The 17,645-nt window shown below is 35.4% G+C and overlaps 1 protein-coding gene across 2 annotated transcripts in view; it reads right to left on the bottom strand.

Annotated features, from left to right (window-relative positions):
* Positions 1-981: 981 nt before the first annotated feature.
* The window catches only part of LOC109174108 (callose synthase 10), a 36,464-nt gene continuing 19,800 nt past the window's right edge, over positions 982-17,645 (bottom strand). The window contains exons 28-51 of one of the 2 annotated variants that reach the window (XM_019323394.1): positions 17,310-17,407; positions 17,131-17,221; positions 16,847-17,007; positions 16,563-16,672; positions 16,152-16,286; positions 15,973-16,041; positions 15,680-15,848; positions 14,915-15,020; positions 13,787-13,906; positions 12,425-12,540; positions 12,226-12,309; positions 10,682-10,794; positions 6,287-6,339; positions 5,999-6,175; positions 5,868-5,915; positions 4,773-4,931; positions 4,502-4,615; positions 4,320-4,408; positions 4,041-4,199; positions 3,809-3,911; positions 3,024-3,143; positions 2,152-2,202; positions 1,835-2,017; positions 982-1,532 (exon numbers count right to left, since the gene is read on the bottom strand). In XM_019323394.1, the coding sequence (XP_019178939.1) occupies positions 1,287-1,532; positions 1,835-2,017; positions 2,152-2,202; positions 3,024-3,143; positions 3,809-3,911; positions 4,041-4,199; positions 4,320-4,408; positions 4,502-4,615; positions 4,773-4,931; positions 5,868-5,915; positions 5,999-6,175; positions 6,287-6,339; positions 10,682-10,794; positions 12,226-12,309; positions 12,425-12,540; positions 13,787-13,906; positions 14,915-15,020; positions 15,680-15,848; positions 15,973-16,041; positions 16,152-16,286; positions 16,563-16,672; positions 16,847-17,007; positions 17,131-17,221; positions 17,310-17,407 (2,874 nt within the window). In that variant the 3' untranslated portion in view covers positions 982-1,286. Of the gene's footprint in view, positions 1,533-1,834; positions 2,018-2,151; positions 2,203-3,023; positions 3,144-3,808; positions 3,912-4,040; positions 4,200-4,319; positions 4,409-4,501; positions 4,616-4,772; positions 4,932-5,867; positions 5,916-5,998; positions 6,176-6,286; positions 6,340-10,681; positions 10,795-12,225; positions 12,310-12,424; positions 12,541-13,786; positions 13,907-14,914; positions 15,021-15,679; positions 15,852-15,972; positions 16,042-16,151; positions 16,287-16,562; positions 16,673-16,846; positions 17,008-17,130; positions 17,222-17,309; positions 17,408-17,645 lie in introns of both variants that reach the window. The other variant, XM_019323393.1, reaches the window with a different exon arrangement.

Consider the following 17,645-nt stretch of genomic DNA (forward strand, 5'->3'; position numbering starts at 1 on the left):
TGCTTCTTCGCTGCCCTAATTTGCTTGTGTGTGATTCTCGTTAATTGATTGTGCTTCTCCAAATTGCCATTGAATTTCACTGAAACTACAAATTTGCCACCGCGAGTTGAATTGACAGATTCCGTTAAATTTGACATTGTAAATTTACTAAAACTAAGAAGAATGAGGATATTTTAGAATTTTATTTTGGCATTGTACAATTAGAGGTGTGTAAAGTACAAGCATTTTGAGCATATTGTTGTACCGACATTTTTTTAGTTCCCGTTAAAGGTCTAACAATATTCGCTCTTATTAAAGTTGTATATATATATATATATATATATATATATATAAAGTTCTGGATAATGAACCATTGATCTTGTTTAAATCAAGGTTCAGGATTACCAACATTTAAAAAAAAAAATACGGTGACAATTTGATAATTTTTACATATAAATCAAATTTAAGGTGTGTAAATTTTGTGCTTAAGATGCGTGAAATTTGTGCTTAAGGTGTGTGAATTTTATGCTTAATGTGCATGAGTTTGTGATTAAAGTGCGTGAATTTGTGCTTAATGTGAGTAGTTTCAAAACTTAAAGTACATGAGTTTGTCCTTTAAGTGCGTGAGATTTGTGCTTAAGGTGCGTGAATTTTATGTTTAATATGCGTGAGTAATTTATGTACATAAGTTGAGTAATTTATGTTCTTAATGTACTTCGTTTGTGTGCTTAAGAGTGGTAATTTGTGTACTTAAAATGCACCATTTTAGAGCATAAAGTGCATCTAACCGTAACCATTCCCGCACCTGAACCCTTCCCTCTATATATATATATATAACAGACAATAGATAACTAGTACAAACACATCACATCATTTAAAGATACAAAAACTATTACTATTGAACTTGACTGATATCTCAACAATATTGGCAAACAAATTTTAAGCTGCCAAAGGATTTGGAAACTCGGAATCGCAAGAAAGAAATGAGGAAAACTCAGTGCCTTAAAATTTAAGGCATAAAGAACGCCATTCTATTATTAAGTAATGCATTTATACACAACCCGAAAAATATATGTATAGTCTTTGTGTCAATACATGAACAAAGTAGCACATATTTACAAACTTCAGTCAACCGCATAGTCACTAGTTCAGAAAAATAAACCATTTTTGCAGAAGCTAACACGCCCAAGAAAACTCTCAGCATTGCCAACATAAATGTTTTGTAAAAATAAAAATATGTTACAAGCCAAGCTTTCAAAACTAGTAATACAAAGGTCAACTGTACTAAATCACCAGGGCTGCTTGGTCTAATAAGCTGAAGGCTCCATATTGGCTTTGTTCCCAGCAAGAATGATAGAGATCTCCAACCCACGACTGAAAGCTTGGTTAAATAGTATGCGAGACTGGAAGGTAGAAACAAACGGGAACCAGGACAATATTGCGATAGGAGCAAAGATTATCATTCCCATTCCAGCATCATACATTCGGGCAAACTCTTTTACGGAATCCCACATGCCTAAACTTCTCACCACCCTCTTCCATGTGATCGCCAGCTATATCATCAACAAATGAGCATTGTTTATAATCATTTCCATTTTTAAGGAGAAAACGGACAGCAATTAAACTTCATAAAACACTATTACCACTGTATTAGATGTTACCCTATGATTTTTTATTATTTTTTATTATTTTTATTATTTTTTGGTTTTTTAACAAAGGAGCTGGCTATGATTATGTCCATAAAATGAAGCAACTAAAATTTAAATCACCGCGGAATGGCAAAACCATGGAAAATCTGCAATAGAAAGCCTGGTCAATGCAACAACGATGAAATGTCATTAACAGATTAACTTACACAAATAATGGCCCATCCAGTAGCAACAAACGCAAGGACACTAGCAAACAAATCTGCAATAGAAAGCCTGGTCAATGCAACAACAAGGCAAAGGGCAGCAACAAGCCCCAAGGCGGTCACTCCTTGAATAAATCGAAGCATGAGCTGGAAGTTTGAGGATTTCTTGGGACTAAATGTAAATATCTACAAGGAAAAATAAATTTCACAAGAAAGTTAGTGTTCAACCAAGACAAAACAATGTTAGTGTTCAACCACAACAAAAATGAATAGAATTAATATGTACAACACAGCTAAACCTGTGCTCCCCATGTATATACCTTAAAGATCATAACTATCCCAATGAGTACAACCCATGAGAATCCATAAACCTAAAATAAAATTAAAATAGTTAGTACTGATAAGACATTTTCAAAACAACACAAGTGTGGTACAGCAGCATCAGTACCATCTTAAAATATTGTATGCACAAAAATAGTTCAGCCAAAAACTAGAGCACGTCAGTACGTCGCAGAAAGCAAAAGAAAATTGAAAACCAGAATCCATAATAGTTCAAGACAAAAATGTTTTAGCTTAGCAGCAGAGATAAACCAGTATCAATCAAAAAGGTAGCAATACATGAAGAAAAATGACCACAAAATAAAGAATCAGAGATTAATGTCCATCAATAGTCAATTGAAAGCAATAAACATGTGTTGAATTTGAAAGATCCAAAGGCCTGGCGGGTGCAGAATAATAACCACCCGCTAGTTAGGCCGAAGCAGAGATGAAGAATCAAGGAATGAGAAAATATATATTCTACGAAAGTGAATAGAAGGTTTATAAATCTGTGTTAGAAAGGGGAATACATAGCCCTATAAATATATGCTAGAAGACTTCTAATAAGGAAACAAGTTTCCTTATGACTACCTACTCAAAACCCTAAAACTCAAGGCTGCCTAATATATATAGATTCTATATTACTTATATATTCCATAACAATATGAAATGCTTAGCTGATTCCTACATATCATTTAATTTAATTTTAAGTGTTTTAACAGATAGATATTCTCTTTTAAATAGATTTAAATACAAGAAAATATACACCATTTCCTACATAATTGTGTTCCAGGTCCTAGCTTCTACTGTACATGGCAGATATGTAAATCATAATAATTTTTTTAAAAAACAGGAATAACGGAGAGCATCTTACCGCTAGAGAGGTGTCATTCCCTGTCAAGTGCAGCTTATATACAATACCATACTGGAAAATAAAAAATCTCAAACTCAATATTGTTTCCAGTATCCGGCCTCTCAATGTCTGAATATGCATCTGCACAAACAAATAAACTCATGCATCATAAACATCCTTTTTTCCATGTTATTGGGTTTTAAGAAGCCTGAAGAGATATAGAGGCACAAAGGGAAGCACAAGATAAGATATTTTAAAATCCAAAAAGATGAAGTAGACCCCAAAACATCAATGCAGTAATTTTAACACTGTCATATATCATAGAAAATAGAAAGGAAGTGGTTCCCTATATTGTTGTGAAGTAAAAGAGGAATGGAAATAAAACAATTGGGGGTTGGCAATTTAACATTAACAAAAAAAAAAAAAAAAAAAAAAAAAAAAAAAAAAAAAAAAAAAAAAACTGGGTTGGAAATATACTTCCACAAGAGGAAGATCTCCCCAGTCTTCACTCCATTCCCCTACTGAACCAACATAAGCTCGAACTGCTATAACTAATAATCACAAGTTCTGTAGAGGGTAAAAAATGAGATTCATTTACACTTGAGCAGTAAACTAGCCACAGTGAAGTACTGCACTGACAGAAACCAGACAAAAAGAAGAATTACACAAATCAACAAAAGCCATTTAATGGAATATTGGAATTAGCAGCGTATTCGCACAAGGATTAAAGGAAAAAGGATAATATCTCCTCATGCAGGGAAAGAGACAAATAAGTTGACATCAAAATAGATTACACAAGAATTTACCTGTTCTTCATCCCACCATGATTCCCAACTATTATCTCCCTTCACACCTACTCCCCCCTTGTATAAAAGCCAACTGGTCCAATCATCAAAATCCTCAACAGTCCTACCCATTAAAGGATTTAAAGATAAATTTAACATTTAGATTTAGGAAAAGTGTAGCAAAGCAATTGGTTAACATAATAAAAGAAACTGATCTATATAAAAAATGGGGCACTGGAGAGTAGAACATTACTTTTGCCATTCAAATCCAGATGGATTGAATATATAAGGAGCGAACAGCCATGATATAACAAGGAACCAACTGCTTAGAGTAAGTAGAATAAATGAACTGGCACCTCCTTTTGTGTATCCATATGCAATGTAAACTGTTAGAAGAAGAGCAACTTCTAACCTGTAGATTATTTGCATAACTATAATTAATAACTAATGACAAAGACATAGAGAAGAAACATTTTAAAAAAAGAAAAGAAAAGAATAAGGATTTGTTGCAATCAAAATGAACAACACTCACGCCTTGACAAAATGACTTCTAGAGTACAGTCTATAGTTCTCTGCAAACTTGATGTGTCGAACAACAAATCCTCGTCCAGTGGCACGGTACTAGAGGACAAACAGTATAACAGAAAAAGTCACGTGACTATCATATTACCATAATGTGTGTATTCAAAATATTCCCAGAAAATACTTTCATACCTTTGCACCTCCATGGAGAATAGTGCGCCCAAAATAATGAGTTCGGGTCCCTAATGAAAATGTGAAGAAGATAGAACAAAGTTGCATCTGCATTGTTATGAAGCTGAAAACAGCCTGCAATAATATACAACTCGGTAAAATTATATCTTTACAAAACATAAAAATCATTACAGAACTTTCTATCAAAAAAGGCAATTAGAAAGTAAATCATTGGATCTTTACACTTCAGACAATGACAAGCTACAACACAATTAAAATTTTGAAGGCATACCTTCAACAACCCTTTTTCAAGTATAAAGCCCATTATCATTGGAACTGCAGTGAAAATTCCTATCTGAACAAAAAATTGTGCATTTAGAACAGCATCCAATGCAGTGTTACCCAAAAATCTAGCTCGACGTGAAATTCCCTCATCAAGTCCAGAAAAAGCCTGTTTGAATCAAACAAAACCAAATACATGCTTTCAACAAAGGTAATGGCATTTGAAAGTACTCAAAAAAAAGCGGAAGAAAAAAGTGCAAAATAGATAAATAAATAATAATTGAAGGAGCAAAATTTTAGAAGGCTAGAATTTTAAAAACGAAATTAAAAAATATAAAAGAATAATGGTATTCATCAAAACAGTATTTATTCTAAGAAATTGTTATTTACTAATTAACAAACTTTATTATATAAAATGGTATATATATTTAGAACAACAAAATGAATTGTTGTATACTTGTATAGCAGCTATATGAAGTTGCCATTTGAAAAAGTTACACTTAACATTCTATCCACAGGTAACAAAACAACCTAGTTTCTCAAGTCATTGAAATTTCAAAGTTCAAAATGCTTATGTCCAGAATGCAAAGTTCTCATTTTGGTGGTGTTTTTAAAAAATTGTTTTTGAAATAATAATATTTGTGAAGTTTCTTCACCCCAAGAAGACTGCAGAAAATTGATATAGAAAACCCCTTATTTCAAAACTCTAGCATTTGCAACAAATATACAATGACCAACCACAGCATAATAGAAGAATGCACTATTAACGCAAGTCCTCTTCCCATCTAGGATTCAATTAAGTACAAGTAAGAATTCAATGATATGACAGAATGAGCCAATAGAACAGACCTTGTTCAAGTAAAGGTTTTAACTGAACATAGCAACTAACTAGTTGTATGCAGCATTTCAAGATAACAATTTAGACATGCATTTTTTTTTTCTTTTACTTGTGTAGATGTAGAGAAAGATATGGTTGTCTTATGACAAATTATAAACTTTTTTGTTTCACATTTCCCCTAGCTATATATAAATTCATGGAAATAAACTTACTTATGCCAAGAAAATAAGTTACGAAATAAGGTAAAGAACATATAATTGTGTTTACCAGATATGTTCTCCCATACAAGAAAATATAAACTGTAAGAACTGTCATCTGCATGCAACACAAGCAAAGTGAGATGATCTTGAGGAGGAACTCAAAACAACACAAAGCTTCGTACTAGGAAAGAAAGATACCATTGTACAAACATAGTATCCAACAGTCGTGAAAAAGAAGGAAAGCATCCTAAAGAAATCAAAGAGCTGGCCAAGCCTGTAAACATCCCTGCTCAGAACTTGCTCCCCATTACCACCAGCCACCTTGCCTTCAAATAAGGCTATCTGATTTAATCCAACATCCCTTCCCTTACCAACCTATATCCACAAAAATTACTATCAAAGCAACGAGAACAAATTCACCAATTACAATTGAAAGTATAATTTTGTTGAACCTGAATATAACTCACAAAAATAAAAATTGAGAACCTGAATATATTCATGATGAGTTATGTTGCCTTGCCGTAATGTAGAATTAAATCCTGCAGAATGTCAGCAAGTAAAAAAAGATGCAAACATGTATCCACCTCCCCGGCATTGAAAATAAATAAATGAATCACATAGAACAAAGGACAAACAGTATAGAATGAACTTCTTCACCTATATAAATTTAATAACCTACAGTACTTGAAATCCAAATTTAAATCCTTCAATTTATGTGGCAGTGCAATCTGGAAATGGGGGAACAGCTTGTCTATGGACTTCCAGGAAAAAATTGATTTTTATAGAAACAGTTGGAAAGAACCCATAACCGGCATGATCAGAGGGGGATTCAGATGTTGGCTGAAGCTCAACATAATTATCTCAGGACTCTGGAGCAGCAAAAGGAGGTGATACAAAATTCCTGATTCGTTCACAATTTGGTCAAAAGGAGGAAGAACAGCAAGAGTACGAGACTGCAGGAAATGGAGTTGGGTGAACAAAGGTACAGATATTGTTGAATAGTAGGGAGTCAAAGTTAGGGAATTTATTTTAGGAAAATATGTTAGGAATAATTGAGAGATTGAGGATGATTTTCAGTATCTCCTATGAATCAGTTTCTTGATTTTCAGTTACAAGGTGATATGTCTTCTGTTATTGCGTATAGAGCAAAAAAATTCTACTACTAAGAATGTTTTTCTCTCTAGAAAAGTTGATGAGGAAATTACGAAGGCTCTTTTCAAAATGAATCCGGATAAATCCCCTAGCCCCGATGGGATGAGTCCAGGTTTTTATCAAAATTACTGGGATATTCTGGGCACAGATATTGTCAAGTTCTGCGATCAATTTTTTCCAAAGTGGCAAGCTTCCAAGAGGCATCAATGAGACACAAATTGTGTTGATTCCTAGTAAGGCCAAACTTGAGTCTTTGAATGACATGAGACGTCTTATTGCTCTCTGCAATGTGTCGTACAAAATCGCAGCAAAAGTATTAGCCAACTATTTGAAGGATATCTTGGGAGAGCTTATTTCTGAAGCATAGAGTGCATTTGTCACGGGAAGATTAATTACAGACAACTTCATGATCGCCTCTGAAATTCAACACTATCTGAAAAGGAAAACACAGGGAAAAGCAGGCTTTGTATGGCTCTCAAACTGGACATGAGTAGGGCCAACAACATAGTGGAATGGAACCTCCTTTGTACTATCATGGCTAAGTTAGGCTTCAATGATAACTGGATAATTATCATACCCTTATGGAAGGTTTGGAGTTGGGGCCTAACCGCTATCACCCATCTTCTGTTTGCTAACCATTGCTTTATATTTTATAAGGCAAACTCCTTGGTATGTGATATTGTTGAAACCCTAGGTCCTTTTAGAAATAGGCCCATTAGGTTAATAGCATAATTCTATTTAAATAGTAGATGTTTGTACAGTTCTTTTGAGTTGAATACAATGAATCTTTCTACTATTCAACATGGTATCAGAGCCTAAACCTAAATAATACTCCCCCTTCCTTTCCTGCCGCCGCCGCCACCGGAGTTCACTGCCGCCGCTACTGTTTTTTGCTTTCGAACATCTGCCTGGTGGTTCTTCTCCCAAACCAAGACCACAGGCCTCATCGGAGCCTCGTCGCAAGCCAAAGCCCGATGTCTGGTCGCCGTCTTCCGCCGCACGCGCCACCGCCGTCGCCGAGACCCGCCACTGTTTTCCGGCCAGATCTGCCTGTACCGACCTCCGATCGCGACGACGTTGCCACCGTTGGATTCGTCTCGAGGAAACGCTTCAGACTGTGTTTTCCGTTTCCTCATCTCTGCCGGTCAACTCGCCGGTCAACGGTCAACCCGCCGATCAACTCGCCAGTCAACGGTCAACTTGCCGGTCAACCATCCTTTGAGGCAGTTTTTCCCTTTCCTTTTGAATAATATTATGGCTTCATCTCTCGCCGTTGGTACCTCTTCTTTGTTGTGTCTTTCTCAAGCTAGTAACACAAATACTTGGATTCTAGACACAGGTGCATCAGACCATATTTCTAGTAACCTATCCCTTATGACTAATGTCACAAAGTCTAAGACTTTGCTCATGGTTACCTTAGCTAATGGCAATCAAACACCAGCTACCGGTGTTGGTCAGGCTCATCCTATGCCATCTTTCCCTTTAAAATCAGTTTTATATGTTCGTAATAGCCCTTTCAATCTTATCTCTGTGAGTAAAATCACCCGTACCCTTAATTGTTCTGTAACCTTTTGTGCGAATTCAGTTGTTGTGCAGGACCGTAGTACGGGGAAGGTGATTGGCACTGGAATTGAGTCACATGGCCTCTATTACCTCCGTGGTGGTGATCTTGCTACCTATGCTTCTACAGATTCTCACTTGCTTCTCCATAGTCGTTTGGGCCACCCTAGTCTCTCCAAACTTCGACGGATGGTTCCAGATTTATCTATAGAGTCATTAGATTGTGAGTCGTGTCACCTTGGAAAGCAATCATGTAAGTCCTTTCCACGGAGAGTCAATAATCGGGCTGCGTCTCTTTTTGATTTAGTTCATACTGATGTTTGGGGTCCCTGTCGTGTCAATTCTGCTTTGGGGTTTCGTTACTTTGTCTTAGCTCTGTGGTATGTGAGTTTGGTATGACTAGAAGTGAAGTTGATCATTCTGTTTTCTATCGTCATTCTAATGGGAAATGCATATACCTTGTAGTATATGTGGATGACATTGTTATTACAGGGATTGATAAGAGGGCATATCTCAGTTGAAAGAGTATCTCTTCAGTCGATTTCAGACTAAGGATTTGGGTAAGCTGAAATACTTTCTTGGAATTGAAGTGGCCCAGTCTAGTAGTGGTATTGTCATTTCTCAAAGAAAGTATGCATTGGATATTTTAAAAGAAACTGGCATGTTGGATTGTAGACCGGTGGATAATCCAATGGATCCGAATGTTAAACTCTTACCAGGACAGGGGGAGCCATTACTTGACTGAGAACGATATAGGAGACTAATTGGAAAATTGAATTATCTCACAATCACACGACCAGATATCTCTTTTGCAGTTAGTGTGTTGAGTCAGTTTCTTGAGAATCCTTGTGATACTCATTGGGATGCTGCTGTTCGGGTTCTAAGGTATATCAAGAGAGCACCAGGACAAGGTTTACTATATGAAGATAGAGGACATACTCAGGTTGTTGGGTATTCTGATGCAGATTGGGCTGGTTGTCCGTTTGACCGGCGCTCTACTTCGGGTTATTGTGTGGTAATCTCATATCTTGGAAAAGTAAGAAGCAAGATGTTGTTGCCAGGTCCAGTGCTGAAGCTGAATACCGAGCCATGGCCCTTGCCACGTGTGAGCTTATGTGGTTGAAGCACTTACTACAAGAGTTGCAATGTGGCAAGGTTGCTCAAATGACATTGATATGTGACAACCAAGCAGCTCTACATATCGCCTCAAATCCAGTTTATCATGAGAGAACCAAACACATTGAGGTTGATTGTCACTTCATTAGAGAGAAGATTGTGTCAGGGTGTATCAAAACAAGCTTTGTCAACTCTGCAGATCAATTGGCTGATATTTTGACAAAACCCCTTAGAGCTCCTAGGGTTGAGTATATTTGTAACAAGCTTGGAGCATATGATTTATACTCTCCAACTTGAGGGGGAGTGTTGAAACCCTAGGTCCTTTTAGAAATAGGCCCATTAGGTTAATAGCATATTCCTATTTAAATAATAGATGTTAGTTCTTTTGAGTGAATACAATGAATCTTTCTACTATTAAACAGATATTTTAAAGCACATACCAAGTTTACCGCCGCTTTGGGACAGACAATAAATTATGCTAAATCCTCAATCTCGTAGCCAAAATGTAGGAGAAGACACACAGTGAAGTGAAGGGTAGGCATTTAGGTTTGCCTTCACTGGTGGGGAGAAATAAGAGTGAAATCATGGTGTTCATATACAGGACAAAGTGATTGGTCGGATTCAAGTTGAAAACACAAATATGTATAGGGAGATCCTCTTTAAAAATGTTATACAAGATATCCCCACATTTGCAATGAGTGTGTTTCTTCTTCCTAAGGAGTTTATGTAGACAGATTGAGGGAGCTATAAAATCCCTACTGGTGGGGGAGCAAGTGGGGTAGGGAATTGCTAAACGACTTTGCATCATCTTTGCTACCCAATGAAATTAGGAAGCTTGCAGAATTGAACATGTCCATGTTACAGGAAGCAAGGCTGGACATTCATCCAAAATCCAAACTCTCTGGTTCCAAAAGTATTTAAAGCAACATATTTCCCAAGAACTTATTTGGAAGCAACACTTGGTAGCAACCCCATTCTCTTTCTGATGTAATCAGTTCTGATGTATTAAATTAATTCATTTCTGTTTTTGGTTTCAAAAAAATTAAAAAATACCTGCATAAATATCTTCACTGATGTTTATAACACGTGATGCTTTACTAATGCCACCTCGAGTAATATGAAAAATTCGGTCAAAAACATCAGGATGTCCATAGTGCATTCGGACCCTGCAAAATCAAACTTATCACAATTGAATACTCTCCTAATAAGTTTCATATGTATATATATATATATATATATATATATATATATATATATATATATATATATATATATATATATATAATCAATTAAAACATACATTGCAGACTAGAGAGTGCATTGGATGCAAATAAAAGGCCAAGGGATAAAGAAGCAAAGCTAACTAATATTAACCTAAAATTGCTTGTTTTTTATTATCTCGGTTAAGAGTCCCACATCTATAAAATAAGAGAGAACATATAAGTTTATAAGGTCGTGGGTTAGACTAGCTAATTGGTTGGATTCAATCTTTTAGTGTGGTTTGGCCCATGTGCATTATAGCCCAGTTGAGTGACCATGGCCCAATCTTAAATTATAACATGGTATCAGAGCCTGTTCGGTCCACTTTGGGTTCACCCGGTTATAGGTATTGGTGGCGTCCAAGCTTAAACCCGCTTGTTCGGTCCACTTTAGTGGCGTCCAGAGCTTTCGTTTCAGGGGGAAGGGTCTGGTCCAATTTCACTTGAGGGGGAGTGTTAAGAGAGGGGGAAGGGTCTGGTCCAATTTCACTTGAGGGGGAGTGTTAAGAGTCCCACATCTATAAAATAAGAGAAAACATATGGGTTTATAAGGCCATGGGTTAGACTAGCTAATTGGTTGGATTCAATCTTTTAGTGTGGTTTGGCCCATGTGCATTATAGCCCAGTTGAGTGACCATGGCCCAATCTTAAATTATAACAATCTCTCATAACCGGTTGACAAATAATATTCAGCCAAATAAAGTATGGGTTAAAACAAAAAACAATACAGACATTGTTTCTAGTGGCATCCCTTGAAATTTTTGGAGTACCACACTAACTAAGTATAAAAGGATATCAACTTCACTGTTCTAGTTAGATTTGAATAGGTATATGAGGTTTTAAAGTATAGGTAGTAGATTACAAGCTGTACACAGCCGCAAAAGAAATCACAATCCTAAGTAATATGGCATTTCCCTGTTGGGAGTATAGGGAGACTCGAATGATGGAAAAGGAGAAATGAATACACCATAATTGTAGTGGACTGCAGAAAATTTTCCACCTCAATGATGAATGTTTTAATTTTTACCAAAAAGGAACTTCACACATTGAGTCATTGAGACACTCACAAATAAAATCAAACCCACAGAACATCCTTTAAAATACTAAAGAGGACTCAGTGAAAAATAGTCAGTTGCTTGGCACAAGTGAAGCCACACATTCGAAAGGATTTGTATAGTGGGTGACAGGGAAGGGCAGTGTTGGGATTTGATAAAATACAGGTAAACAATACAAAATTAATTAAGAAATTAAATGTGATGCATTTGCACTGCATTGCTCCTGGAAACTACTATCACATGCCCAGTAAATTAATTTATTTCTAGATTTAAAAGAACTTACTTGAGAGGCTTAGCCAAAACCCGTTGTCCCAATGTCACAAAGCTGGTCTCTTGGTTGGACATGAACATTGCTAACGATGAGACACTGCGTGGCCAATAGCAGTTACAAATTGTAGTAGCAAAAATTATAAAACAGATCACAGTATTCCTAGGCATAATTTATTATAAAAGTATAAAATAAATAAATAAATCAAGCAGACCTTCCTGTGAATACATGCTCCCTTACACCAAGTATGGTGGGTGGCCGAAGTCCATGATTTTCATGGAATTCTGCAAGAAGGTTCCTCATCTTCATTGCCTCCTCAAGGTAGTTATCCTGGTTGAAACAAGGAATATTTATGACGAGGAGAAAGAAATAGATAAAGACAGCAGCACAAAAATCTTGATGAAATGAAGTAGAAACATGATACACTGCATAAGTGATAAGTCAACTCAAATCCTCAAACCCAGCTTAGTTGAGACTACAAAATACAATTGGGAAAAACTTAATAAAGCAGATTATTAAGAATATAGCTTACACGATCCACTTTTTCTGTCTGGCAAAGAAAATGGATCGTGGATTTTAGAACACTTCTTTACATTATTCAAGCCAAAATTAAAATACAACTTAGGATTTGATGTGGATTATGCACTATCCATAATAACAAACCATAATCATACTTAAAAATCATAAGCTTTAGCAAATGAGGATGTAGTCTGTTTGGGTTCTATTTATCCATTCAATTTTCTTTAGCAGTAACTTTGATATAACCCCTTCTACTGGCATGTCTTTCATAGTTTCATAACAATGTTTACCTAAAAATGTTATGGTATAACGCCTTTTGTTTACTTCCTCCTACAACTCCCACAATAATGTTTTCATTCATCATTTTTGGGCCAAAGCAGCTTCAAATACACAATCCATGAATATTACCATGTGGCACATGTCCAAACAATCATACTTGATAATTTATCATTTTATTTTTAAAACCATATGAACGGTAATCAAATGGAATGTATTCATCTAGGTTACATGAACAGTAATAGGTACCAAAAATGCTAAATCAGACACAACATGCATAAAACACTCCTTGAATAAACATCACACTTCAAAAATGGAAGAAAAAATTCACGCAAGTATAAACCAAGGCCTCTTTTGAAAGGGGAAAAAAATTAAGGTTATGCAAATGCATTGACCAGCTTTTCATAAACTACATCTGGTTAAAATGGCCAATAAATATTGGAGTATAATTTATTAGTACATATGAATTATGAATTCTAACATATATAAACACATAAATAGGTACAATTTACGTTTTTACAGTTATGCATATGACATAGTATCAATGTTCTCATACAGTGATTTTCTGCTAATATGATTTTGGATGGAGATTTTCATTCCAATACATCAGTGTCATCTTTGCATTTGTTATTGCCTTACTGCCTAACACTCTGCCATAGCCGTAGAGCCAAGTCGAGCAAAGATTAGAATTTTAAGGTCATTTTCATAAGTTTTGTAATTAATTAATAGAAGAAAGATACAGACAACACCATCTCAAAATGCAGATGTAACATGTAATCACCTGATTCATGTCAATTGTTTGAATAGCTTCCCCACGGGTAAAAATTATGGCATGGTTTTGGTTTTCTGGCTTTCCTTCCCCTAGCTTTGGATCTCCTGGTAGTTTAACTGAGTATATTTCCTACAGCAAATGCAATGAAATTAAATCCAGAATAATGGCCACCGTGGCAACAGAATGGTTGTCCACTAGGCAACAAAAGCCTACAATGGCAAGGTAAATGGACAGAAAATATCCTCAAGAATTTCAGCACACGTTACATACTCATGAACAGGACTGCAGTAGATATTAAAGAAACTAGAATTGCTACATCATGTCCATTCAAATATCACTAAATACAAATGATGATGTAATTCAAATCAAGCAATTATGCACACACACACACAAACAACATGGATTTTTACCTAGCCAGATGCCCATTAAAACATTATCCTAAGGCTTCGTTTGAAGATAAAGCAAACACAAGCAAAAAAACGGCAGTATGATCAGGGAGATCACCTGATATACAATAATAATTAAGTGAATAATAAATATGAGAAAAGCATACTTCAATTTGAGGGAGAAGAAAAGAGAAAGAGAAGGAATGAAAATGAAACTTAAGGAGGAAATCAGGAATGGATCTATTAGATTCAACTGTCTTCATAGTTCCATTGCCATTGATGTGCACTAAAATTTCAAACTAAAGACTAGGACTGCATTTCACAATGATTCCATGTTCAGAAATCTCCAACACACCCTTACTCCTCTACTTTCCAAATTGTTCCACATTCAGATCAAAATAACGTCCATCCACTTGTTGTGATCCTACCCGTTTGGCTTCTTTTATTTGGGCTTACTTGTATTTTGTTTGCCACCTTTATTATCAAATGTCGAAATAACGTCCATCCACTTGTTGTGATCCTACCTGTCTGGCTTCTTTTATTTGCCATGTTTTAGGCTTACTTGTATTTTGTTTGCCACCTTTATTATTGTTGGTGGCTCCTAATTTTGTGGACTTCCCTCTTGGACCGGGGTATGCCCCGAGTACTTGTATTCTTTGAGTTAATACTATAATTTACGATTACCCAAAATATATTCCAATGCATGAATACAGAACACAGCACCTAGAAGTATTTGAAAATAATTGCATACCTGATCTTTACCGTGTGCATCAGCCTTAACAAGTTTCGAATAGAATTCCTTTGAAGCTCCAGCATTTTCTTCCACATGTATAAAAGCGACTCTAAGTGCTTCATTCCTAGAAGTAAGAATATATCACTAGATATTAGAATTTCAAATTATACAAACGCTATAGCTTGGAAGCCAAGTAGTTCTTTCATGTTAGTAACTGTTTCAAAAACTAGTTCTAACTTTCTAGTTTTTCATCAACAAATGTTTAACCTTCAATATGAAATGAACTAGTAACAATTTAAAAGAAACTGTTATATGTTTAAAAAAAAAAAAAAAAAAAAAAAATATTTTATTCATTGTGATAAACTTAGAAACAGTCCTATTACATTTCTTAGTAGTACTTAACAATTTTAGCATAAAAGAAACTCATATACCGATCACGCAAGTATTTTATTCATTGTGATAGACTTAGTAACAGTCCGGTAACATTATTTATTAGTACGTTATTCAATTTTGAATCTGATATAGACAACCATATCACAATGGTAATAGTCTGTCATAAAGGTGGAAATTTTTAGTCAAGGCAGTTTGATTAGTATCACATTTTATATAAAATTTCGTGTTTCTTGAATGGACTTCAAAAAAGTTGTGGTTTGCTATTAAAGAGCTAAGTAGATAGTCATAACAATCAAATATAACCAAATCAGTAATGCAAAATAAACTACTATACTATAATATTTCAACAAAGGAAAAAGTAGCAAAAATAGTAATTAGTCATTTATAAACCTTTGTAACAATAGAGAAATATCAGCTGCCTCTGGAGCCTTTTTTTGCTTCTGCTGCCCATAAATCTGGCATGAAACCACGTAAGTGAACTTTAAATCAGCTTGCGCTCTTGCTTCAGGTGACAACTCAAAACTCTGTGTTGTGGGAAAATTCGTCTGGGAATAAACCCCCGCTGTATAGAGAAGAAAAATAATTTTAAGATTAAGATTGTTTAAACAGCATAATAAAGAGAACTAAATAATAGAAGATCAAAAAAAAAAAAAAAAAAAAAAAAAAAAAAAAAAAGCAAGAACCTCCCAGTGGTCTCCTTTCCATAAAACTCTGCAGCATTAAAGCCCTCCTATAATACATCATACCACGTACTGTGAATAAAAGCCAAGGAGAAAACATAATTCTGAAGGTTAGTAAGAATAATAGTTAACCTAAAGGCATGTGGAAGAATCAAATCAGGAAAAAAAAAAAAAAAAAACACCTGTCCTAGCAAGAGTTTGGCCCCGATAAGAGGCCCAAAACCGAAGCTCTAAAGCATCACTTGAGCTTTCTTGAAAAACTTCACCATCTGAGCTATCACCTCGACCAATCCGCTCCAAAAAATTTACCCATTCATCTGAAATTATGTATCCAACATAAGCATTAACAATGTCATAATTCGAGAGATACAAATAAAAACGTATTGTTCAGCCTTAAAATGCTAGCCTAGATTGATACAACATTATGCAAAAAGAATAGTGGGGACCAACTGAACAGCCTAAATATATGTTATGTGGTAATGCAAGAATGTAAGTAAAGAGAAGACGTAACAAACATGAGAACCCAAATAATACATGCACAAAGTGAAAGACTAGAACAACAAAGAGCAAATAAGAAGTTCATCATCACATACCTGGAAATATTTTCTGCAGATAGAAGAGTATAGATATACCATCCTCATTTTCACTCCGCAACTCAGAAGAACTATAAAGCACTGTTTCACTATAGTAAGGTGTGAAGACACTGTTTTCAACCATTTGCACACAAAGACAATTATTAGATATGTAGTTTTGTCTACGTATGGACAAGTTAAAACTCAAGCAAATCTTATGAAGCAAACAAATGCAAAAACAGGTTAGTAAATGAATAACACAAGAAAGGCAGCATTGCAAAAACAGATTAGTAAATGAATAATACCAGAATGGCATCATTTGAAAAACTGGCTTCGCTGGAGGCATGTCCATAAATAAAGAATTTGTGAAAAATTCCAATCTTCTTCTTGCTTCAAGGTTACTGGGTATGTTAGCAGCAGAATCCTTTACAGTGAAGAGAAGGTACAACCTTTTAACTTGCTCCTTCTGCAATAAAGAAATAGGAATAAAAAACTTCAGCATATCAGAAACATCCTTACTGACCCAGCTAAAGTATGTATTATAGCAGCAACAAAATGACAAATTACAAAGGCAAAGTTAAAATCTTACAGTTTCAGGATCCTTTGGCCACTGCATCCTAGAAAACAGTCGTCCCTCATTTCTTGCCCTTGCCAATATGTTCCATGTATCAAGCTGCTCCCTGAGATACAGAACATGTGTTAACTCTTAAAAACTACTAGTAGTCAATCAAAATAATACTACAAAGGAATCATCTCCACAGAAAGTACCTCAAGCCAGGCGCTAGCAGATCATGTGTAACAACCTCATACAGTTCATACATGGCTTTGGGAGCACCTTTTGCAAGTTCAGGAGTTTCATTTCGACTCTGAAATAGTATTTCAACATTCATAAGAAAAAATTGAACTGCCAGAACCATTTATGAAAAGTACTGCTCATTTAAGAAAAGAAGCAACAAATTCAATGCCAGAATAATATAAGAAAGAATTATGCATGACCAATTTGTGAAATAAACTGTATCTTTAAAGAGAAAAAAACTTAAATGTTAATTTAGTAGCCATTTTCATAAGAACATATCAGCACATGCAAATACAATGCTCCTCCAA

This window comes from Ipomoea nil, unplaced genomic scaffold (genome assembly GCF_001879475.1).
Source record: "Ipomoea nil cultivar Tokyo-kokei standard unplaced genomic scaffold, Asagao_1.1 scaffold0519, whole genome shotgun sequence".
Taxonomy (NCBI): Eukaryota; Viridiplantae; Streptophyta; class Magnoliopsida; order Solanales; family Convolvulaceae; genus Ipomoea; species Ipomoea nil.